We start from the raw sequence: 26161 nt of genomic DNA, 5'->3' as shown, positions 1-26161 counted from the left end.
AAGGAACCAGCAGAACCATCATTACATGTGATTATTGAATGCATTGGCAGGAAACTATATATAAAATAATTTTAAACTTTCATACAAACACCTAACCTGTAAGAGAGAGCCTGAATTTCCTGATCTTAGCACAGCCCTAGATAACACATCAACTAAATTTTGCTGTCTTCATATGGACAAAATATTTCACTGGAGGGAAAAAAAAGTTCTCACCCCTACCTCACCTATATTCTTCATGCTGATTTTTAAACCCATTTCTTTTTTCTCTCATTGGAGAACAAAAGGCAGGTAGCCAACATCCTCTAAGGAATAATCCTTCCTAAATATGAAGACTGTTATTAAGGTACCTGTCATACTTGTCTACTCCAGGATAAATAATCCCTATTTGTTTAACTTCACTTTGTAGGCCTTTTTTTTCTAGCCCTTTAATCATCTTTGTGGCTGTCCTTTGAAACTTCTCAAAGTGTTCTCTGTCATGCTTAGGGTTTAGAGTCAAGGATAGGATGTAGTATTTGAATGTGGCTGAACAAGATTCTTTCAAGACTTCTATGTATTCATTCTAATATATAACTTTCCCATACTTTTGCTCTACTGACCTCTATAGTTCCATATATTCCCTATATTTGTTTTTGTTGACTTTTTCTCTCACTGGCTACATATCTTAAAGATAGGCAATAATCTGAAGTCAGGAGTTCGAGACCAGCCTGGCCAACATGGTGAAACTCCATCTCTATTAAAAATACAAAAAGTAGCTGGGTGTGGTGGCACATGCCTGTATCCCAGCTACTCGGGAGGCTGAGGCAGGAGAATCACTTGATCCCGGGAGGTGGAGGTTGCAGTGAGCCGAGATCGTGTCACTGCACTCCAGCCTGGGTGACAGAGTGAGACTCCATCTCAAAAAAAGATAGGCAATAAATGTGTAAGTTTAATGATGTAGAATATTTATTTTTGAGGCAGTAAAAGTACATGTTTATTGATGTAGAATATCCATTTCATTGGTGTTTTACATTAGAAGATCTAGAAAACAAACTCATTCAATTACTATGTGTCAAAAATGGTGGGGAATGTTGAGATTAAAACTTCAGGCCTTGGCTTTGCCCATAGAGATGGCTATCTATGTCACAATTACTCAATAGGAATCTAGTGAGAATGTAAAGTTGAAACCCCTCTTATTAATTATTTATTAATTGAACCTATATTTACCAAACACTTTTTAGACCACACACTTTGCTAGAGGCTGGGAATGCAGTATTAAACAAGATAGACCAAGTCCTTGCCCCAAGGGAGCTTACCAAATGGGTATTTTTGAAAAAAATTTTTTTCCACATAAAATGTTTTACTTTTTTATCTGCAGAATAGCTATCCACAGATTTTTTTTTAATGGAAGTACTCTGGTGAACTGAAAGTCAATACTGTTTCAAAATAGATACTAATAATTAATCTATTAAATTGTTTATTTATTTCTCCCTCTGCTTCAAGTGGATGATTGTAAACTTGCTAAAGGTTTAGAGCCAACACAAAGTTTATATCCAGTTCTAGCACGTGCATCAAATGATGTGACTGTGAGATAAGAGCACACTCTTGCTCTCTATTCTTCCTGAGTTCTTAGCTCAAAAGCCAGGCTTATATCAGCTCCCAAACAAGCTCTTATATCCCTACAGACAGAAGTCACTATTTCCACAGCAACAATATTTTTCTGCCTTTCTTTAAAAACAGCTCACAAAGCCAACAAGTGTAGAACGCACCCAGGACATGTCACTTTGTGGTGAAAATGCACAGGCAGCACAGCCAGCCGTGCCTCCTAATATACCCCATGGCCTCAGAATGGGTACCAATAGACCTGAGCATATGCTAGAGAGGCAGCTCCCTGCTTGGGGGACAGCCTCTGGAGGGCTGAGTACATCAACATTGGAACTCGTAGTGTTAGCATAGCTTTGTGAGTGAGTGTGTGTGTGTGTGTGTGTGTGGATTCTCATATATGTACATAGATATGAAAGTTTATCAATTTATAGTACTTTCTCTTTTATTTCATTCATCACCTAGAATAAAATTAGGCTGTCACATTTTAAGCCCCATTTGAGTCCTGTTTTAAATTTTTTTGGCCAAATGCAACTGTTTACTTTTCAATGATTTCTACAGCTTTAACGTGTATTTAATTATTTTTCTATTAAAGAAATATGTGATTCAAGTCAACAGTGAATCTGGCTCTGGTATTCATCTGTCCTTTGTCTATTGAAAAGCTGTCTGTCTACTATTATAGATATGATATATATATATAAATTTATATTTATAAATATTGAAATGCATGCAGTCTTTTCATGAAAATTGAATGCATGCTCTGTGCCAGACATTCTACTAAGGGCTGGAGATAGCAATACAAGTAAGATTCAGTTAAAGCCTTGTGTATACTCACAGCTGATTGAGGGAAACATAAACTACATTGTGCAATATTTTTATAGACACCTGTGTAGAGTTCTAGGAGCAGAAAATAGGTGAGCCCCTAATTGTACCTAGTAAGAGATAGTATTGGCTAAAAAGCAGAGATAATGAATGATTGAGCTGAGTCTTAAAGGCTGACATGAATCTGGACAAGGAGGTGTAGTTGGGAATAAAGTCCAGACAGAGGAATGGGCATGCCCAGAGACCGAAGGTGTAGAGAAGCCTACCATGTGGCAGAGCTGCAGGTGGGTCAGTTTGCTGAAAAAGGTTCCTGGGGTCTGCACTGTGACTCAGAGACAGAAAGGTAGGTGTCTAGTCCCATCCTTAGGGCACTCTTAAAAGAAGATTTTGGAGTGTGTCCCATTTTTATAAGGAAACTGAAGCAGAAAGACATGCTAACAGCTCATTCTCAGGCATGAGTTTTATCTCAAGACTAAGTTGTACCATTTAATAGTAGTTCCAAGAGTCCAATATACTTTTATATAAATCCTACATTATGGATTTAAAATGCAATATTTACCAAAATTTTATATACTATGTTCAAAATAAGTCAACCAGATGAAAAGGTCAAACTGCCTAAACGAATCATTCATAAAGGTGATGTTTGCACCCCAAACTAGTACATACACCATTGTAACTGGATTTATCAATGAGCCAAACCATTAACTAGTGACTTCACTCGAAAGATTAGGCAAACCAGTATGCATCCCATCAAGGACACTAAGAAAGGGAGGGCAGAACAACTGATTGTCTGAAATTTTCACTTTCTAATAGTCTTTTTAGTACTAGGAAAGGAGCCACAGAATAAACTTGCAGAGGCACTTGCTTATTTGATAATAAAGAACATTATTTTTTAAATACTTTTCATGTAGTTTGAAGAAAGAGGTAGTTTATCTCTTTGAGGATATTTTGGAATGAAGGGAATTTTGGAAGTAGTAGTGAACAGAAAAGAGCTTGTGCAGCTCCCAATTTACGGAACTTGTCCTGTTTTCGAACTTATTCTGTTATGTAACTGAAGAGGATCTAATTCATCTGGAAATATATCTGTTATTATATTCATGTATTTTTTAAAAGATGAAGTATGGAATGCCAAAGATCGGAAAGTTTTTCAGCATCCAACAAGCATTTATTAGGTGCCTATTTTATACCAACTTTCCCTATGTTAGCACTTTTTACATTTCTCATTCCTTAATAGACATGATACTCTTAATTTGCAAACTTCCTGATGGAGTTAAAAAATGAAAATTGCCCTGAATATGACTTTATTCAACATGGAAAAAAGCAGCATGAATCACATGCTTCTCTGTTCTGATTGAAAAAAAAAAAAAAAAGATGATGAAGAAAGTCCCATATATAGAGTTCTACTGTGGAAGAACCAAGGATCGTCTTTCCACATTACGTTGTTTTGCTACAGTAGAACAAATATTTTCCAGTGTTTTTAATCATTATGGTATATAGCACTTTAAAATGAGTCTTAAGAGAGTATATGAGATGTATAGCATAGTAGCCATTTGACTGGTTATCCCAATAGGGAGTGTGATTCTTCAAAGAATTTATTTACATTTTATATTACATTATTGGATTTACAGATACATTTAATCTTTAGAAATGTGGATTGCTTCAACCTGCAAAAAAATTTGAATGGGCTTTTTTGGAAATAATTAATAGGTACCTTCTCTATTTGTGCACAATCCTATGTTGCAGTGACCGTCAGTAAGGACCACAAATGCTAATGACACTTTTCCTAGTTTTCTGCTAGAAGCACTGAACTACTCTTAAGAATCAAAGGTGTTGTTGACAAAACAGAAATCCAGATGTCCTTCTAAAGAGAAGTGAAATAACACAGGAGTTATGAGCGCAGACTCTGGAGTATAAATGTAAGATATAAATCTTTACCCTACCACTTAAGTCATACTTGTTGTATAAACTTGAATAAGTAAATTGCTTGATCTAAACTCAGTTTTGTGCCTCTATAAACTCGGTTTCCAGATATGCAAAATGGGAATAATTACACCCACTTCATCAAGGTTATCATAAGAATTAAATGAATTATTTGTTTTTGTTTTGTTTTGTTTTGTTTTTTGAGACAGAGTCTCGTTGTGTCAACCAGGCAGGAGTGCAGTGGCGCGATCTCAGCTTACTGCAACCTCCACCTCCCAGGTTCAAGTGATTCTCCTGCCTCAGCTTCCCAAGTAGCTGGGATTACAGGCACATGCCACAGCACCCAACTAATTTTTTGTGTTTTCAGTAGAGATGAGGTTTCACCATGTTGGCCAGGCTGGTCTCCAACTCCTGGCCTCAAGTGATCCACCCACCTCTGCCTCCCAAAGTGCTGGGATTACAGGCACTGGCCTAAATGAAATTTTAACTGAATCACTTGAACTTCTTATGAAGGATAAAATAAATATCAGATGCCTTTATAATTAGAATTCATAAAAATACTAATAACAGTATCTGTAATTCACAGTTCTTTATAAATCTCATTCCTCAGTATACTTTATTGTTTCATTTTTATGTCTATACGTTAAGAGGCCAGATGAATAAGTTAAAAAAAAAAACAGACAATAGAAAGTTCTGAAACTCTAGATGATTTTTCTTTATTCTGGAAGAATAAAGCTGTATTGAAGCAACATATAAAAACAGAATGACAACTGGGTTTTTCTCTTCCATTCATTTTTACAAGAATCACAAGCTCATCATGCCTTTTCCTCTAAGTCAAATTTAAACTCACAGTATTTCTATAGAGCATTCAAATCTTAGTATTTTAAAGATAGATTCATATAATCTACCCCGCATATTACAGATGAGAAAGCTGAGGCATAGAGAAGGTGAGTAACGGACTCAATCAAGCAAATAGTAGCGTAAAAGGGGCTAGCACTGCCCACGCTCACGGGGTCTGCATTTGTGTTCTTCTCTGGTGTGTTGACAACCAGCCCACGACTGCCATGTCCAGATGCAAGTCTCTTCTCTTCCCCCACCATGAGTGCCTCTGGATTGAGCTGAGAATGTTGATTGGCATAGGTTGGGTTAAACACTTCCTGAATTTTTAAACCTAATAGGCTGGTTTCACTTTTCCTTAAATATAGCCCTTACTCCTATTCCAAGCCAGGAAAATATTCACACTCAAAACTTGCAAAATGCTTGTGCCTCGGGGTCTGGTTTTATGGAACCAGGTATGATAGTTTCAGTGGGGTGCCTTGAACAGGGTAGAAAAACCTTGACATTATTTTATTAAATTTACCATTAATATAACATTTGCATTTTAGTGTTTAGACATGGGAAATGAGTGAAACAGAGCCACAAATTTAGTTACATTAAATAGATGTACTGTTGACAATATGAACACTCAATGTATAATGAAGCATTCATATTTACTTTTTAATATACTGGTGAAATTGTAGTGCATTAATGTTTCTAAATATTTTGTTGCTCTTTAAAACTACTAAATGATCCTAAAGGATGGCTTATATTTATCAAATTTGCCCAAGCCTTCATCATTTAACAAATATTGTTTGTTCTTTCATTTAATTTAACTTTGTATTTAAAAGGTACATATTTCCTAAGGTGAGATTTTCTAGGCATTATTTCATTTTAACACAATGACTCAACTCTTGCCGAACATACAGATTCTTTTGAAATAAATGAAGAAATACATAATATGGAAACTTAGCCATTTCATGTCTTAATTCACTAAAAAGTGTTGGTTCTTTGGTTCTTTTTCTTTTCTTTTCTTTGTCACCTATTGAGACAAGCATAGCTGGAGAAGAATAAAAATACATCAACTAGTTGTACCAATTCATAATCAATAAAAAGCTAAACACTTAAGTAGAAAATATATCACAGAGTTGTGCCCTAGCGAAACAGCTATTTTTACCTTGCCATCATCATCAGAAGCCGCATTCTGACAAAAATCATTTGCTTGAAGCAGCCGTGATATATAAACCCTATGTGGTCTTGTGATTCAGATTTAGGAATATCAGCCTTGGAGGGTCTAAAGGCATTGTGCATTAGTATGTATTGAGACCTCATTCCAGGTGGCAAGCAGCTGGACTTTTTAAAAATAAAACTTCCAAAATAATGGTGAAGTGCTTGTTTCCAGGCAATACGTGTTATATTTAATTGAATCATCCTCAAAATGTTATAAATTAGGTAAAAAGGAGAGTTGTGCATATTTAATATATTTGTTTTGTATTTCCACTAGTCAACAGAATAATGAAATTCCTTAACTACTTCTCTTTAACTTGCATGAAGAAAGCACGGTATGTTGCTAAATCTCTTTTCACCAGCTCTGCGGAGAAACAACTTTAATCCTTGTTAGAAAATTGCCGAGTCTGGGACTGACAAAGAGCTCATGCTTGTTCTATTGTTAGTGCTCCCCGGCCCCAAGAGCAGAGCCCTTTACAGCTGCGTGGATCCCGCCCGGCTCAGCTGCACTATTTAGGAGATGAGGTTTGTCAATTTCTATTGACAATGGAAAGAGTTTTTCAGGGCCTGTAGCAGTGCTGACACAGTTGGGGATCAATGCCAGCCATTCAGACTGCACCCTCTTTCATTGCTTTGGTTTGTTAATTCAAGACTAAAGGTCCACTGAGGGGGTTCAGGGTGTTTAAGAAAGCTGATGAACTGTTTAAGAAAGCTGATGAACTGCAAGCGTTTATAGCCCTGGTGTGGCAATTTCCATAGTCAGTGGCAACTCCTGGCACTGAGGGAGCTGTGTCCTTGTTGACCCTCTTGTTATTAAAAATGCACAAGTGCTGTGCTTCTCAATATTTCAACACTCTTTCATTGTCAATACCACCTTCTGAGCCCTTCAGCTTGTTGCTTGCTCTAAAGATCTTCTTAGATTGGGTTTGAAAACTTCACCTTAAACACTAGATTAGACTGATGTTCTGTTTTCCGTGCTCCTGTTGATTTGTTGAACCTTCCCAGGGCTGGAAAGCAAGTAGCAGCTTGATGGGGAGACGGGCTGCTAATATGATTTACCAGTCTACAGTCATGCACAATAAGTGTGAATAAATACAGGGGTCTCACAGAGTCAACCCTAGCCTTTCCTTTTCTTCTATTTTTGCTTTAAAAGAGGTATCTCAAGAAAATGAAGTGAGTAACGCATGCCCTTACAGGAGTTGAATGAACCACAAAAAGAAGAAAAAAATATTTTTGCTAAAGTGGTAGGCTGCTGTCATGGGTTGATGTAGAAAAAATTTGTGAAATACACACTTACTGCTTTATTCCTGTGTAGACCAAGAATAAAGCAGTAATGCCATTCCCATACCTTCTGTGCAAGCTGCAGCACCCCTTCCTTTTCATCCCCTACGGAGAAAAGTGAATGGTCAACCAAGTTGTTTTATAAAATTAACTTTTCCAAAGTGAAAAGGCACTTTCTAACATGGAGACTTTACTGCACATTCACCCTTTTCCAATTTTTTGTTTGGTTTGGTTTGGTGGAGGAGATTGGGGAATGAAGAGAACCTACCTTTGACTTTTTTCTCAGTGTGAGAAAATGGGACCTACCATATTCAGTACTCAAAAGAAGGACGTATTAATCTCAGCACTAGAAATAAGAAAGTGCTAGAGGTTTCTGTTTGGTGGCTTTCATTGTTTGTTTAAGGTGTGTGCATGCGTGTGTGTGTGTGTGTGTGTGTTTCTGCATTTTACTGTATACAGAAAAGCAGTCATAATGGGATTTTTATTGTTGTTAGCCTATTCTTAGTGGCAGCAAATATTCTGAGCTAAGTTGCTGCTTTTCCTTAATCATTTGCTTAATTTGAAATGCGTCTTGAAAATGCTTTGACTTAGGAGCCAAAATATACATTCTTATTTGATAGAATAATTTTTTCTTAGAAGCTTTTGCTGATAGAACAATTTATTGTCCTTCAAAGTAAGATGATGATAAATAGCTTAAACATTTTACTTAATAATAGTTATCTTTTTCTGTTTTTGCAGTTAACTTTAGATCATTTTATTCCCAAATTCTTTTTCTCTAAAATTATTTTTCTCTAAAATTATTATTTTGGCATTGTATTAAATAAGTTATATATAAATGATTTCTGTGTTACATTATATGTCTTTTCAATTATCACTTAATTATAAGTACCATTTTATATATAATGGAAAAATGAAATTAATTTTAAATTATATAAGGATTTTCAAGAACATAAAGATGCATATAGAGTAATTTTAAGAAAGTTTTTTCGTTTCCCACAAATTTATACAACTTACCAAGTTACGGTAACTGCGCAGTCTAACAGAGTAACTAGTATGTTATGTTAGGCTTTGTAAAATACATATAGTTTCTCTCCTTCAACAAGAAAGAAATATTTACTATCCCTTGCAAAATAACTGTAATTTTTAAGAGTCACATCCATTACGACAATATTTTCACTTTCAAATTATCTAGAGTGTGGTGTGGTAGAAGGGCCTCAATTGACTGTACTCATATTCAGTATCACCAATACTTGTGAGTGTTTGCCTGTATTAAAATAGAAATCAAGAAGTTGAAGCTGTAAATTATTTGAAATAAGTAGCATAGAATTTAGTGTCAGAAATTAAAGTATCTATAAAAGATTTTGAGATTTAACATGCCAGTTAAAGTATTGAATTTACTGGTAGTTTACTTTTTTAAGAATTTTGGAGTATGACTGTCTTGTTTTATAGAACTGCTGAAATTTTTACATGTCCTGAATATTAAGAAAGTACTCATTAGGAAGGAGCAAAATTAGGTACAGGAATAACATGTTTTTAAAAAATCATGGTCCATCTCACATTTTTAAAACTTGAAGCTTTTATTTATCCATTTGATTGCTATTATTTAGTATATCAGTTATCCATTTAAATTAGCTTATCTCATTTGATGCATATATGTTCATTATACTAACAAATTAATAGAAATAAACATGATAAAATGTAAAATTCATTTTTAATTTATACTTAAAATACCATTTCTTGTTAAACTAAATTGTATTGGATCAATGTTAATATATATAAATCCAGATGAATTTCAGACTTGGATCAGTGAAAATTTATTTTAGAAGTTGAATTTATGGTTTTATTATGTAGAGAAAATTTTTTTTCTAATTTTTTTTCTGTGTTTAAATTCTTAAGAACGTATGCACACACATATGTGATCTGGACTGTCATTATGTTTGTGTATACAAGCAAGGCACAAAATCTCCTGTCTTTCAAAACTCTTTTGTCATTTTCTAAATGCTGAGTGGACATTGATGTTTCTCACTTTTATCTGAATGAGTAGCATTATTCTTAGAGTGTTATCTAAACCTAGCTCTGTCTGAATCACTGTGTCCCTTAAAAATGTTATTTGTAATGGCAGATTGTCTTTTTTTGAAAATAGGAACAATATTTTCTTTTACTAGACTGACAGACATATAGGAGCAGAAAATTGCATTAAAGAAGAATTTCAGTTTTTCTCTTAAGAGAGTTGTAATAAACAGAAAAATTATGGACCCTCCAAAAATACAAAATGAAACACATCCTTTTCATTCATAATTTGGTCAACTGACACCTATTTTGTGATTCTTACAAAAATTCAATCTTGATAATGTTTCTTCCTAAGATCTCAATAAATCTTTATTTTAGATGGTTTTAAAAGAGCCTGGTAAATATTTAATTGATAAAGGTGTGATTGAGTATTACTGTTTAAGTTGTAGATTTTTTTTTTTTTTGCCATCGCTACTTTAAAATGTAATTTTAGGTATTGACTACATGACTTATAGCATAACACGTCTTCTTTTTGATTTTTATTTAACATGCAGGCTAATAGAAAATTTTCCTTTGAAAATAATTTACCTCTTTTTTCCTGCTGCTTGGCTGTCCATTCAGTCCTATAACATGTATTTAGGATCCTTTGTTACTTACAAATTACAAAGCAGGCCACTAGGCTGCAAAGTGCAAAAACACTGTTTCCGTGAATATGTTACAGCTGAAAGACTGCAACGTTAATTCATTTAAAGAACAGCCTAGGTCAACTTAACAGATTTTCTAGCAAAGCATACAATTCTGTTAACAGGAAATTATAGCATTATTGACTTCAAGTGCTGATCTGTAGTCATTTCAGAGTGTTTTATTACCCCCCTCATTATCGAATCTGTTAAATGAATACTGCAGAGGTTGTTTTCTTTTTTTGTTCTCCTCCCCTGTGCCCCAATTCTCCCTTCTAGCAATGGTACAGCAGTTCCATGAAAGTCATTTGCGTGTGGTTGACTGATAGATTAGACCTCCAGCTCCATATTTACCAGCTGAAGACGCTCATCAAGATTGTGAAGGTAAACAAAATGTGTTTATTTATGAATTGCCCACCAAGCTATAAGGAATAATGGCAAGATACTGACATACAAGAAAACTGTATTTGATGTAACTAAAAAGTATCACTTATTAGCAATGATGTGCTACTGTTTACTTCCATGTTTAGTTAGATTAATAAATGAACATAAATTTATCTTTTTTGCACTAATAAAAAAAATTTGCTAGCAAATACTCACAGTTTGAGATTAAATACATAAAGCCCGAGCACAGTTACCTGAAGGAAGTAGGTTCACAATAATTTTACATTAATTTTCTTAAGCATATAAATGTTTTATCATAATACAATTACTTCATATTTATTAGGATCATATATCATTGTGAGGGCTTTTGTACTGTATTTGCCAGAAGAATAAGGAGAGTCTCAGTTATTTTATTATATGCTGGTACGGAAGTAATACATTGTCATTGCCCAAATCCTTTTGGAAGCATGCCCCTTCTTACATGTAAAAGGTAATCAGTTTGAGTGTTGGAGACCACCCAAAACTACTGACATAGACATCACATAAGTTCGGCAAGGCCATTTTGGCTTTAGCTCTTCAAGAGAAAAGCTAATAAATTGCATGTCATATTTAGTGAGTAAGAGCTATAAAATAATATATTATGCGTAATTTTTCACACTTTGTAAATTCTAATGTAAGCACAAAATTTACCCCAAGTTTAACCTTTTCTTAAAATTGGGACAGAAATTTCACCTTATGGCAGAAAACATAACTCTAAGCTATTGAGAATCACCTACTTATTTAAACAAAAGACCTTTACTTTCATTATAGTACCATTTATTAGTAGTATATATGTGTGTATGTACCCACACACGTAATGTGTATATATGCATTTATGTGTATGTGTGTGTATATATGAGTATACACAGTAATTTGCAAAGTGTCATTCCTCACCTACCATTATCATCATCACCTGGGAGCTTGTTAGAACCACAAATTCTTGGGCCCCACCCCAGACTTACTGAATCAGAAATTCCGAGGGTAGAACCCAGTAATCTATAGATTAACAAGTCCTCCAGATGGTTCTAATACATGAAAACCTGCTAAAGTTTTCAAAGACCCACTGTGTTATATCATTAAAAGATGTTTCTAGCCACATTAAAATATTTTCTTTATTCCTTTGGTTCCTACAGTCTAATTAGAATACAAATTATTTTTATGCCTGCTTGTTAATCTTGTTAGGCCCACAAATAGGAAAGTTCTGTTCCAAAGTCAGAAATTGGCAAATCTACTGGAAAGTAGAACCAGACCTAAAATGCCACAATAATAGCAATTATGATTACTCATAAATAACAAGTAAAATTATAGCCACTCACAAAATTTTAATACTATAGCTACACATTACATGTCAATGGAGAAAATAATTTTGATCCAGAACACTTCTTATATGGTGTTATTTATTTTACAAAGAAACTGAAAGGACAATATGATAGGTTCATAATTGGCTTAGTTCTCCATTGTTTCTTGTTTCTATAAATGTGACTTGAGCTTTCAAATGAAGTTTGTTCTTCAAAAAAGAGAGTCAGGATAATGTATTTGCCATATATATCTATTTTATATATATAATATACATATGTATATAATATGCATATATAATATACATATGTATATAATATGCATATATATAATATACATATGTATATAATATGCATATATAATATACATATGTATATAATATGCATATATAATATACATATGTATATAATATGCATATATATATACACATACATAACAGTTGTACTTTATACAGTGATTAATATTACAATTAGCTGTTTATCCTTATGATAAACCATATTTTCAAGCTAATGCCTATTGTGTTCAGGATTTCAGAAGTTACATATTCAGCCTCCTGGTGTTAGCTGATAGATTATTAAGCTCTTTGTTTTGAGAATAAAAATCTCCACATTAGCCCATGATTTGTTTCTTTCAAAGTTATTCCTCATTTCCACACATCTTTATAGTTAAAGATTAAGCAAGAGTGAAATTTTTTCATTTTATTGAGTTATAATTTAAAAGTAAAAATTTTTATATACTCAAGATATACAGTGTGACTTATTAATGTATACTTGAAATTTGCTGAGAGTAGATCTTAAGTATTCTCACCAGTGAATATTTTAGCATAAAAGAACAATAATTTTATTAATTATATAGTGACATTTCCATTGTACTGTAAGTCAGTATATCTTCTTTTAATATATTCTTCCTAATGATCAATAATTGACCAATAAATATGAAATTAATTTTCATGAATATGTTTGATTTTCCATGTTTTACTTTTCACAGGCAAGTCTCCAGGCTTAGCCAGTGTGTTCTTGGGCTGATACATTTAATCAAGTCATAGGGCTCTATTTAATAATTAGAAATAATTATTTTCACAATAAAACTCAAAGTGAATTAATAATTTAATGTTCTAATTGTTTTTTCTACTTTGAATATAAACAGACTTTTAGCCAATTTCATACATAGATTCGTTATTCTTCAGAACTTACATGGTTTTGCTTATAATGATCATTTCCCAATGAATTTAAGAAGCTGTTGAATAACACATGTAGAGAATTGTGAAGGCCCATATCCAGACTTTCCTTCCATCCAGGTCACTTAGACTTGGCCTGCGTTGTTCAGCAGAGTAGTGTACTCTACCCAGGACCCAAACTACTTGCCTTTAGCAGTCTTGTCCTTACTACTCACAGGGATTGCCATTCTTCTATGCCCTTGGAGACCTAGATGCCATCAAAATTTATATAATAGCCAACTTTACCCTAAACAAAGACACTTATACACCAATTGGTTCATTCATGTTGCACACTAAGAAAAAAACAAATCCCAGAAAGGGTTACACAAAAAATTAAAGACTGAAATTATTTGCAAAGTTTTTACCTCAGAATGATTTTTTTGGGGAGGGGAAAAGTGAAACCCTCAAATAGTCAAAATGGTTGTTGTGTTTGTGTTCTCCATAGTGGCCACATGACATCAAATGCAGTTAACATAAATCACCTGCTTCTTTTGCTAGGAGAGAAAAGGGAACAGAGAACTCTATGACAGGCACTTGTCTTAAGCAAGGGCCAACCAAACCTTTGTGGAAGCCACAGGGAACATCCAAGTATCAATAACATTTTATGAATTCTAAAGACAGAGAAAGAGATTGCAAGGCTATCTGCCTAGTACCTCACCCAACTGGTTATTGCTTGCTAATTGAATAAGAAAGCGGTCTTAATTATATATAAATTAGAAAGCCTTCAGGACTGCAGATCCACAATTCAAATCTGCTCTGGCCAACTTACTGGTAATTAAGCTAAGTCGAAGGAAGGTCATTCCAGTAAAATAAGAAAGTTGAACTCAAAAACTCAGTATATAATTGTCAGTGGAACAATAATACTTAACATTAGATGAATCATCTGTAGATGAATATTTTATGTTTGACATGTTTAATTATAAGAGAGTTATACGAATAAACACAAACCTCTGTGGTAATAATGCCATGTTTATCAGTTTCCAGATTATCTAGACAAAACATACCTTTCAGAGTTATCTCACTGGTTCTGATGCAAATTGCCATGAGTTTTGGTTTAAGAGAGTACTACCTTAGTCATAATAACTTATGACTTAGAATGAGCTTATTATGACAAAATCATATCCCACAAAATGAAATATCTTCATTTGTTGTTTCCCCATTTAACTAACTGAACTTTTTCTCCTACTTCAAAAATCAATAGTAATAAAATACCAGTCATGTTTAGCTGCAGAAAATTATATGTGAAGAAGATCGCACTTTAAAAAGTGAACATGGCTGAGTGCTGTGGCTCACGCCTGTAATGCCAGCACTTTGGGAGGCTGGGGTGGGCGGATCACCTGAGTTCAGGAGTTTGAGATCAGTCTGGCCAACAGAGTGAAACCCCAAAAATACAAAAATTAGCCGGGCGTGGTGGTATGTGCCTGTAATCCCAGCTACTCGGGATGCTGAGGTGGGAGGATCACTTGAACTGGGGAGGTGAAGGCTGCTGTGAGCCAAGATTGCGCCACTGCACTCCAGCCTGGATGACACAGTGATACTCCATCTCAAAAAAAAAAAAAAAAGAAAAAAAGAAAAAAGTAAACAACATGGCCAGGCACAGTGGCTCAGGCCTGTAGTCCCAGCACTTTGGGAGGCTGAGATGTGAGGATCATTTGAGGCCAGGGGTTCAAGACCAGCCTATGCTACATGGCAAGACCTTGTCTCTACAAAAAAATTTAAAAGTTAGCCGAGCACGGTGGCACACACCTGTGGTCCCAGCTCCTCAGGAGGCTAAGGTGGCAGGATTGCTTCAGCCTGGGAGGTCGAGGCTGCAATAAGCAATGATCACACCACTGTACTCCAGCCTGGATAACAGAGTGAGACCTGTCTCAGTCAATCAATCAGTCAATCAATCAATCAATCAGTCAATCAATCAATCAATGTAAACATAAGGGAAAAATTATAGATTAATATTTTAAGTGCCACAGAAAAATACTGTTGGATTTTGTTGTTGTCTCAAAAATCATTGTAGAAATAATAACATGGTGTTCTATTTTTGATATATAATACAGCAAATTTTAATGTATTGTTTTAAGAAAAAATGGAAATACTTGCTTTGCTATCCCATCTGTGGAAGCTTTATGTCAGAATTTGGCACTTCAAATCCCAAGGGAATTTCAAAAGAAAAGGGCAAAATTCATCCAGACATTTAGATGTACACAAATTTTTACATGTAAATAAATTTTACATGTAAATAAATTTTACATGTAAATAAATTTTATAATTCACTGAAATGTTGAAAATGTGAACTTCTTTTACTGATAATAGGATTAATCTTCTTCCTCCACACAACTGACCCCCCAAAATTAATGCATTTTATAAAATATAATGTATTTTTCAGTATTAAAGGAAAGCCCCCTCAATTAAAAAAACTAATAATTTCTTATTAAAAACGTACATAGGTACGTATTTTATTTTTGCTACAGGTTATTCAAAAGGTAAATTGTGTGCAATTAGTAATGTTCTGAGCGGAAAGTAAATTTGTCATCTGACAGTCACAACATTTTGATGTAGTCATAGTAATTGTAGTTTGAAGCAATAGCCAAAGTCTGTCATTCCATTTACTCCCCAGAAATACACCAAGAAGATGATTGGCATGGACAGCCACATGAACCTATCAATGGATTCCCCAAGATCATTTTTGAAATGCCAACTGAGTATATATCTATGTACATACATATAATCTAAGTGACCTAAGCAAATTTTCTCTTCTTTCTACAGAAAACCTACAGGGACTTTCGATTGCAGGGTGTGTTGGAAGGAACACTGAACAGTAAGACTTATGATACTGTGCACAGACGTTTAACAGTAGAGGAGGCCACAGCCTCTGTTTCAGAAGGAGGAGGACTTCAGGGCATTACTATGAAAGACAGTGACGAAGAAGAAGAAGGCTGATATCACACAGCTTTGCAGAAGGAAGGAAGACCTTGATCGACATTGTTTTTTATTTTTTAACCTTGTCCTTGTAATTACATTCATTGTTTGTTTTGGCCAAATAAAAATGCTTGTATTTCTTTAAAAAGTAAGCCTGAATGTAGAGTAAAAGGGGAAATGCCAAGATTTTTGGGTTTTTTGTTTTCTTTTGGTTTTTTTTTGGAGAAGAGCATCCTCTTTTGTGTAGTTTGACCTAAAAATGAACCTTGGCTCTGCTTGTGATTAGAACATGAACTTTTTTTTTTAAAGAAGATTTGAGCATTTTTCTGTAATCACATCAAAATGATGTTTTCTGTGTAAAGCGAGATACATATTTCTCATAATGCAGCATTGTGAGAAGTCAATTCAGATCACTGCGCCAACATTATCATATCCTTGTTAAAATTGTGTGTACCTTACAAATTATAATTTATGTGCCAGGTTTGTTTTGTACTTAATTTGCTATTATTGTGATGTGTATAAAATCTTTAATCTTGGTTCTTAGTACTTTGAATTGGTCTACGGGTGTATTCCTGGGATGAAGGGATTGCCAAACCCAAATATAGACTAGATTATGAAATGGGTTTGTGTCTTTGTTCCACTCTCAACATTCTTTCAACTATAACTAATCCCCAGGTGTGGGGTAGCAAGTGTGCTTCTGTCAAGATACCATATTCTCCTGCTCCAATATAACAGCTTGCAGGCAATAAAAATCTATTTGCTCATAACTACTTCTGTATTTATTAGACTTGTATAGAGCAAATGCAGTAAAAGAGGTTTGCAGTGTTTCAAACATCCCAACTATCTGACTCTGTGTTTTTGTTTCTTGAGTTTTTTGTTTTGTTTGTAATACCTTGTTTTTAGTCAAATGAGTAAAAGATAGTAACACTGACTGTTCTTTGTAACTAATAGGCACACACATTGTTAAAAGAATTACTATGACAGCATATTTCCATAGCAGAGGAAATATATATTTCATATATTAGTTAATATTAGTAATCAATGTTAACTAATAATTAGTAATATTAGTAATGTTAACTAGTAATTCACATTAGTAGTGGTTCTCTCAAAATATTTTCTTGCTAGGGTTTGAGAGATAATTGTATTATGTTGTGTAAGTTCTCTATGAATTATTTTTATAATATTTCCTAAAACATATTGGCAGATTGTGCTACTGCATTTATTAATAAGTAATTTTTAAATGAAGGCAGTTAATGCAAAATAAGTGGAGGTATCCCTGAATTTATGAAAACGTTTGTTCTGAAGCTTTAGAAATGAAACAACTTGGACCTCCAGATTCGTTCTCCCATGGTGTAATAAGTGGTCATTAGGTACCTAGACTAGCCTTAAAAATCTATTTAATCTACAGTTACTATTTAGCATTGTTTTGGCTCGTTTTCTGGGCCCTAGGGGTAAGATAACAAACAAAGAAATTTCTTCCTTCTTCCGGGATTAGAGACTAACTCTAACAACTCACTATCTTTGAAAAGCAGTTTGGGAATGTTCCCCCTCCTTTTCTTCTCTATTCACACACCAAATACTCTTTTCTCCAAACCCTCAAATGTCCAGTCATGCTATCCCAAACTCTCCAATGGCACCATCCCCAAGCTTGCTGTTCCACTACACATTGCTCTGTACTTAGTAATTACCCACCCTTCTTTTCTTTTCAATAAAATGTCCATTTCCTTGATACAGATCATCTCCAAATAATGGATCCATTTTGTCCTGAAGTGTAACTAACTGATGACCTCAAATGTATTAAAAGTCGGCCTTCGTTAAAGAAAAGTTTATTTACTCTAAGAAATGACAGCTGACAGAATTCAGAAATAAAAAAAGAAAAGCAGATGCTGCAGAGGAAAGTATTTGGGGCCTGGAGGTTCTTGCTGCTGACCTGGCCTATTTAACCTGCCCATTGGCCTCCTTGGCTGGTCAGCCCCGTTGAGGTTCTTTCCAGATTTTTATGTTCTTTGCTACTTGCCTTCTACACCCAGGAGAGTCCTAAAAGCTCGTTCCCTACTCTTCACCCACAGTGGCTTCCAAAGCAAAGGCAATAGCAGTCAGGCAGGTAGTGGTGCTACTTGCATACTTATGAGAAAATCGGAGACCAACCTTTGATCCATAAAAAAGAGGTACGAAAAAATTCATAAAGTAACTGAAAAATAATGAAAAGTGATTTTTAAGTTTTTCCCCCTAAATAACTGCAAATTGTTTGAACTAATTGCAAAGTGCTTGAAATGACTTAATAATTATTCATTGATGGGTATAACTATTAGGATGAACACCCAAGCATCTGTCTATTAAAGGATGCCACATCTTATGTGGTATTACTCTTTTTAAAGTATTATTTTTTAAGAAAATGAATTTAGTCAAAAGCCTAACAACTCTTGCAGAATTTTCCAAGTGAAAAATTTTGTCTAAAAAGAAATACCTATACCCGTCTAAATGATTTGGGGGAAAGGCAAACAGGTACATTATTTGGACAGTTTCCTTAGCGTTACAGGAGATAATAACAAATACCGTCTAACATCCAACCGGAATCGGTTTGTTAAATAATACGCCAAGAAGGAAAATTTCTTCAAACACTTGAAGAAAAAAATAATAATAATGCCCATTCCCGGAAAGGGAAAGAACCATGCAGAGCTTAATGTAAACCTCTTGGCTCCAGCAGTGGGTCTTTCTTGTATTCACTGATTTTTCCACTTGAATTCTCTTTAGTCCTTGCTCATTGTCCCTCTCTCAGGAGAAGGGAGTTCCCGCTTCTTTTGCAATAAACGCCCGGTCAAAGCGTCTATGTGCTGCCACCCCGCCACCCAGGGTCACAGTCCAGCCTGGCCTGACGCCGCCCTCCGCCCGCAGCTACCGGCGGTGAGAGGGTCCACCGGCTCCTTGAAGGTGTGCTTGAGAGGGAAAGAGGTCACTCAGCCGTCGTTGCTCAGAGATCCTCGAAGCCCCCTTGCGCTGCCGCGGTCTGCCTCCCGAGAGGGCCTGGGGACAGCAGGTGCGGGGACCGGACCTAGCACGCCCGGAGTTCACAGGAACCCCGCGCCCCGGATCTCGGACCCGGCCTTCTGATCCCCGCCAGCCCGCGTGGAAGGGCCCGCGGGGGGAGATTAGAGCAAGAGCTTGGTCGCTTTTATTTCTTATTCCCAAAACGGAAAATGGAAATTTCCCGGTCCGGGTCCTTAAAGGGAGGTGATAGATCGATGTTCCGGAGAGATGTTCACGCTCGACTGGCGGCGGGGCATCTGCGCGCCGGGATAGCAGCCCAGCCTGCCAGCTTGCGCTCTGCGCCTCTCGGCTCTCAGCAGCTCCAAGCCCCCGCCACAGCCCTCCGCCACCCACCCCACTTTTGTGCAGAAGTTGGAGGCCTGGCGTGTGGGGTTTCCGGGAGGCCGGTGGTCATCCAGTCTTTACATAGAGTTCCCCCACGACCATCACTGCTACCCTATACCAGTACTATGCAGGGAAACGAAGTCGCTAATGCGCCTCCTTTTCCCTTCAAGTCCTGCTCGCAGTAACCTTCGAGGAAGACCCGCGACCCATTTGGTCCCCGAACATTGCTACAGATGGAGTAGCGTCCACAGGCCTGGGCGGCCAGGCAGTCGCGGAGAGGGGTTGAGAGCAGCGACGCCCTCGAGGCACGTGGCTGAGCAGGTGCCCCAGCAGGAGCTCAGAGCGAGCCTTTCTCTGGGATACCCCAGCTTCGGATTGAAGATGGAGAGCAGGGCTGCCTTAAGCTGTTCTCCTCTGTGACATTGAGTAAAATGTTAAGGGAGTAGAGGCGGGAGCAAAATCTGAACCTGGGTTCCAGATGTCACCAGGGGGTCAACCGCTCATTTGCTTTCAGGGAGTAGTCACTGGAGTGCGAGCATGTGCCACTGAGAGATGAGGAGGTGAGGGAAGAATTCGGTATGTTCCCCAAGTGAAGAAGACCTCCGATTTTACTACCCAGATTTGGGTGTACCTGACAGCAGCTTGGACAACCGCAGAGCCCCGAGCTTGGAGTCAGAAAAGTCTGGGTTTGGATACAAGTAGCCACATCCCTTCCCCAAGTCTGAGCCCTGTGGACTTGGACAAGTTACTTAACCTCTCTGTAAAATGGGCACTTCATAAGGAAGGTTGCTGGAAAGATTAGAGACGTCATAAGTGGTGGCCATTATTAACTGTTTCTTAATGTATGAATGGATTCGAAAGAAATCGTGGGAGGCTGGCCTCTGCCAACATGCACCACCAGTCTCACCGGCCATTCTTTCTGGGGTTGGCGCAGGGTCCTTTTGGATCACACGCAGCTCTGAGGATCTTCAGCCTAGCCCCCGGCGTGTCTGTGAACTTGCTAGAATTGTCCAGTTCTCCGATTATATATATGGCCAGCCCGATGGGAGGAGAGGAGAGGAGGAGACGGGGAGGGGCAAGGGAACTCTGGTCTCAGAAAGGGCCAGCATCGCTAACAGCAGCCCCTGTAGCTGCGGTTGGGAAGGGAGGTAGCTGGAGATGTGTTATTGAGTCTACCTGCAGATTATGTTGGTCAAGGGCTCTGAAATGGGACGGGGATGATCCAGGAGGTGCCAGACCACAAGCGAGGAATCTCAGGCCTTGGCTGTTGTGGTCAGTGCGTTGAGTTCAAGGGAATTTCAGGTGCAAATGGTGTTCATTAATATTTTCCAAGGCTTATGGGAGCCTAGAACGATGTCCTGCATCCCTATTCAGGGATGCAACAGAAAGATACACTTGCAAACTGCAAGCGGAACCGAGAGAGAAAGGCAGAGGGGGCCACACGCTTCAAGGTGGCCCCAGCTGCGGCAACCAAGCACTAGAGAGAGAGAGAGAGAGAGACAGACAGACAGACAGAGAGAGCGCGCACAAGCGCTTTGGGCGACTGCCAGCACCGACTCCTGCCCGGAGTTGCTGGACTGCAGTACTTGTAGGCTCCCAGGAACACTTGAGCAACGCGGCGGCACAGGGTGGGGCAAGGGCGCGCCCCAGGGTCACAACCCAGCACGTCGGTGGCACGGGAGACGTGCGCCCTGGCGGTCCGGGGATTCAGCACGCTGTGGCCTTGGGGAGGTAGAAACTGAGCACTCGGGAAAGGGGAGGAGATGGTGCCCAGCATTAAGCTGGGACTGGAGCCACTTGTTTAACCCGACTGGTGGTCTCCACGCCAGTCATTTTTTTAAAGTAGCCAGCGGCAACTTCTGAGTACTAGACCCAGTGACTCAAAATGATGACGTCTTTTATCTCCCTGTACTTTGCAATTTTGCAGTGAGGATAGCTGTATTTGTGTGCTTATTTTTTAATAAACGTATTCTAGACTTGTCCCCAATCTCTGTCTCCGTTGACTCTCTCTAAGATCAATGATTCTCATATTAAGAGGAAGTGAAGAGTTGGTTTCAAGAACCATCAGACAAAGCAGTTACTCTTCCCATAGCCCTGGCCTAGGGTTGTTTATAGAGCCCCTACACATAGATGACATCAATATTTCCCTGTGCAAAAATTTAAAGTAGTGTGTCAAATTCTTTTCTACTCTAAATCAATGATTTCCCCTTTAGCACTATATCTCTTTTCTCTCTACAAATAACATCTCTTTTGGGTGAGATTGAAAAAAAGGAGACTTGATTAAATGCTGAAGAAATGCTAAAGTTTATTCTGTAGGGCATTTCCTTAATATGCCAAGGAACCAAAACCAATTGTAACTTCGGAAGGAGATTTTGGAAGGGAGGTAGAAAATGTTTCAGTAAAGAAAGTTGCATGGTAAAATGTCACAACCTAACAGGACTGAATCTCAAAAAGCGGAAAGTGAAACATGGAAAGACCAACTGAGTGGGCAGACTGTGGGAGAGTAGGGCTTTTTTTAGGTCCTGCCTGCTGGACAACCGGGTAATAATTTTTTTAAACAACTTCAAAGTTGCTATATTGAAGAAGCTTATTCATTGTCATTTATTCAAACTCATTTCTTTTGTTATTTCATGTGATTACTAGGTGTGTTCTTTCATAAAATTAGAATAGTCTATAGAAAGTTGATTAATTTTACAAATGCATAACCACTTCTTAAGAAATGAAATCTGCTTTAATCAAACTGGGATTTTTTTTTTTGAAAAGTTTTTGCCAAGGTTTCTTCTGTAGATTCTCCTGAATCTACAGAAGAAACTGTTCCCCAGGAACACAGTACTGAATATGGGAGAGCAGATGTCTAGGGACAAGGAAAGTGCTTGAGGTTGTGAAAAATACATAGCAAATATGATTCCTGTGTATATTTTAACATTTCCATGTGATTAAACTGAAATCTATCACTGAGCAGAGGAACTGTTTTTAAATCAAATTGTCTGAATAATATTTTGGAAAAATGTATAGCTAACTTTTTGATAAGGTGATAGGCTTTCATATGTAAAGTGGTTTTATTTTAAAATTTCTTTTCAATGTCAATGTCTCCTCTGAATGAAGGGGGCTTTCATTTAATCCCATTTTACAGAAAAAACAAAGGGGAACTACCACTATCCACTACTCAACAAGGAGTTCACTAGCTGTGTGGCCTTCCTCAAGTTGGGGTACTTGGGCTGGAAGGCTAAGACAGCACCGGAAACTAGCAGCATTTATTCTAGTGCTCAAAATGTCCACGACAAATTGGCCTTCTGCGTGTTTATGAAGACCTTTCTCAGAAAGGAAGACCAGTTGTGTAAAATTTCAACAGATAATTGAAGAATCCAGCTTTAAAAGGATACTGAGGAACAGGGTGAATAAAGAGGGTTATATTTTACCCTTGATCAAGGCTGCAATATTAGTGGTGAGGTGGGGGCAGAAGAGATAGCATACTTTTTGAAAAAATAGTTCACGTTTTCTCATCTTAAGTTCCCACCTATATGTTTTAAATTAAAATCTTTATAAATTTATTTAAAATAACTGCAAACCACTGATGGATTAGATGAAATGTTAGAGAATATGGCCAACTCTGGGCATGTATTTTGCAGAGAAATGGGAGCCCCAAAAAACTAAAATTCAGAAGGCAAAGAAGGGAGAAGAAGCCTCTTTCCCATTTCTGACTTCCAGCCACCACTACTCCCATACTGAAACAATAAGAGTGAAGGGCTCAATTGCGCACCCACTGTGGTGCCATTTCCTTTCCAAGTGACTATGGGAGTCAGGCTCACTTGGAGGAGGCACAGCGAAAAAGACCAAAGGGCACCTGAGCCTCTGCCCCTCTTAACTAAAATAAGGGGATACTGGGATCCTACCATTCCTGCCCCTGACTTTCCTTTTGCCCTGTGTCCCAAGGGGAGGTGGGGGAGGGGGAAGGAGGGGACTGCAAATAGAGCTCCAAAATTTGAATTACTGGTGGCATCTAGAAGAGTTCAAATGTGGGAAGGAGGGGTTGGGGGATTCAAAAAGCAACTACAGCAATCACATGTATTTTGTTACTGCTGTATTCTACTTCTCCGTCCTCTATTTGAGTTGGCAAGTAGGAGTTGAGTTGACAGCAGTGTCTCTCTTTCAGTAGACATTGTGGCCTTCACTTATTTAACGAAATAATAAATTGGAATTTCCTATTAAAGGGCAATGACTTTGCTTTTAAAATGAAACGCTCATGCCAATCAAATAAAAATGAAATAGAGACTTTGGAGAATGAAGGACCCGAATTATACCCATGCCTGCACCTTTTGTACACAACATATGCTCTTAAGTTTAAAAAAAAAAATCCTTCACCATTATTCAGAAATCTAAATCAACATTATTAAAGCCAATTTCTCTTTCTCTCCCTTTTTTCTCCTTCCTTTCCTCTCATTTCAACAGTGGTATGAGAGTTCAGATATTCTCTGTCATGAGTAAAAAGCTCTGGAAATCAGCTATTGTGCCAACACCGGGAACATATCCAGGCCCATGGTGCGAAAATGAAATATGTGCTGCTGAATTATTATTTTTGTCCTTTAGGTTTACATCTACACCCTTGTATTATGTAAATTTCTGAGAAGCTGTGAATCACAAGGTTAGGTAAAAGAGGGTCCCCCCCAACCCCCTCAACTCTCCCCCTCCTCATCCGTCTTCGCAAGCAACAGGAGCCGACCCCATTTAATCTTTGAATGATTCTCAGCCTTGTTCCTTTCTTTTTCCGGCTTTTTACCCCAGACCTCAACTTCCCTTCCCACCCTCGACCCAACGAGCCGGCAGGGGCCAGAGGCCGCGGTTGCAGCCCAGGTCCCCGCAGCTGGCCGCGTTAGTGACGTCAGCCGGCCGGCCCCTCGGGTCACCGTGGGCGCGGGACGCTGTTTGCGAGCTGCCAGCGTCAACACCCGCGCCGGGCGCTTAATGCTTCCCGTTGTTTCCAGGAGCCTTTTCCTCTGTGTGGGACTGCTGAGAAACTATGAGGGCAGCCCCACTGTTCGTGAATTCAGAGAATTAACTGAACTTGAAGTAAGAGGAGACAGTGGGAAGAGGAAAAAAAAAAAACCTTCCAAATTAATTTAAAGTGAGAAGGCAATAACATTTTAAAAGGTAGTAAGATTTCTTAATGATGGATCAAGCCTCTTCTTGGGATTGGATCTTAGAGCTCAACCCTTGAAACATGCACAAGGCGTGCAGAATCTGGTCTGGGAGAGGCCTAAGGGCGGGAAGGGAGGAAACAGAACAGCATCCACTTCCATCAACAAAAGGGGGCCGGCCAGTGGCTGAGTGCTTCCTCTTTTACAGAGGCTATGGAGGCCGGCGGGAGGTGGCCACGGGGTATGGCCCTCTTTGGACAGCCATGAAATATTCTCTTTTAGAGGAGATGCAGGGCTTCACTGGGAGAATTCGGGAATGAAAGAACAAATTGGAGAGTAAAGCCAAAGAAGGGAAGGTAGAAAGGCCTTTCTGTTAAGGTCTTAAACAGGAGAATCTAGTTAGAAAATTCTCTTTGCTCTGGGACCATAAGGAGACCCCAACTACTCTTAAGCACAGGCCAAACGGCTTCAAAGGGAGGATTCTCGGAGGAAGGAGGTCGGCTAAAAAAATACACGAAAGGTTTTTGGAAGAGATACTCAGAGATGCTCCTCAGACATTCTTAAAATTTGACCTCAGAACGTATTTTCCAGGAAAGTCAAAATGACAGGCAAACCTAGTGAAAAGATGCTCTAGTTCCTCCTTAGGTATGCCACACCCCCGGGCCTGTTTTCATTCACCTGGCATCTAGATTAAATGACCCTTCAATTACACCCTGAGTCGTCAAAGCAAGTCTATTAGCGAGTGCCTGTTCAAAAACTTTCATCCAAGAGCTCTCCACCATCTGTTCCGCGGTCTCTTAAACCAGATCCGGCGCCCCCTCCCGAAACTCTTTGGAGCCTCCCTCGCCATCTCTCAGCCTTGGGGGGATGGAGCCGCCCCAGGACCTGCGGGAATGCAGAGGAGAAGGGGAGGAGCGCGATTGCGCCCGGGATGGGTTGCCGGACCGGCCGGGGCGGTGGTGGTCCAGAGGCCCGAGGTCCGCAGGACCTGATCGAAGGCAGCGCCGAGTCGACCGACCCCAGGAGCCGGACGCTTGGGAGCCCCAGCCTGGCAGCGGCGCCGGGTCACTGAAGTTGCGCCCCAACTCCCAGCCGCCTCCAAGCTTCTCGAGCTACGGTTCCTGGCCCCTCCAAGGGAGTCTTACAGAGCTCAGTGGCCCTCGGCCTTACCAACGTCATTTTAACTATTTGGAACTCGTGAGCAAGAACCGAGAAGTGGAGAGCCCAGCCGGGGAGTTTTCAGCTTTTCTGTTTCACTTCGGGCTTCTTCTATTCAAATGGCTCTGCGCCGGCCACCGAATCCTGAATGAGGCGGGGCTCCTCTGCCCCAATGCCAGCAGCGGGAACTTGGTTCCCCTGGGCAGCCGGGGGCAGGGGGCGCCAAGGCCGTGGCGATAATGAAGGCTGAGACGGCCAAGGCCAGCGGGTCGGCGCGGGGCACTCCCGGGCCGGAGTGGCCATCGGCCGGAGTT

At 38.6% G+C, this 26161-nt stretch overlaps 1 protein-coding gene across 5 annotated transcripts in view; it reads left to right on the top strand.

Moving 5' to 3' along the window:
• CADPS2 (calcium dependent secretion activator 2) overlaps positions 1–16801 on the top strand; it is a 567381-nt gene extending 550580 nt beyond the window's left edge. For all 5 annotated transcript variants that reach the window (XM_054495194.2, XM_054495197.2, XM_054495196.2 and 2 more), the window contains 2 exons: positions 10614–10718; positions 16030–16801. In XM_054495194.2, coding sequence (XP_054351169.1) covers positions 10614–10718; positions 16030–16203 — 279 coding nt within the window. In that variant the 3' untranslated portion in view covers positions 16204–16801. The remainder of the gene's footprint in view (positions 1–10613; positions 10719–16029) is intronic.
• Positions 16802–26161: the final 9360 nt, after the last annotated feature.

The sequence above is a fragment of the Pongo pygmaeus genome, chromosome 6, assembly GCF_028885625.2.
Source record: "Pongo pygmaeus isolate AG05252 chromosome 6, NHGRI_mPonPyg2-v2.0_pri, whole genome shotgun sequence".
NCBI lineage: Eukaryota > Metazoa > Chordata > Mammalia > Primates > Hominidae > Pongo > Pongo pygmaeus.
This window is presented reverse-complemented; position numbering and strand designations above follow the sequence as displayed.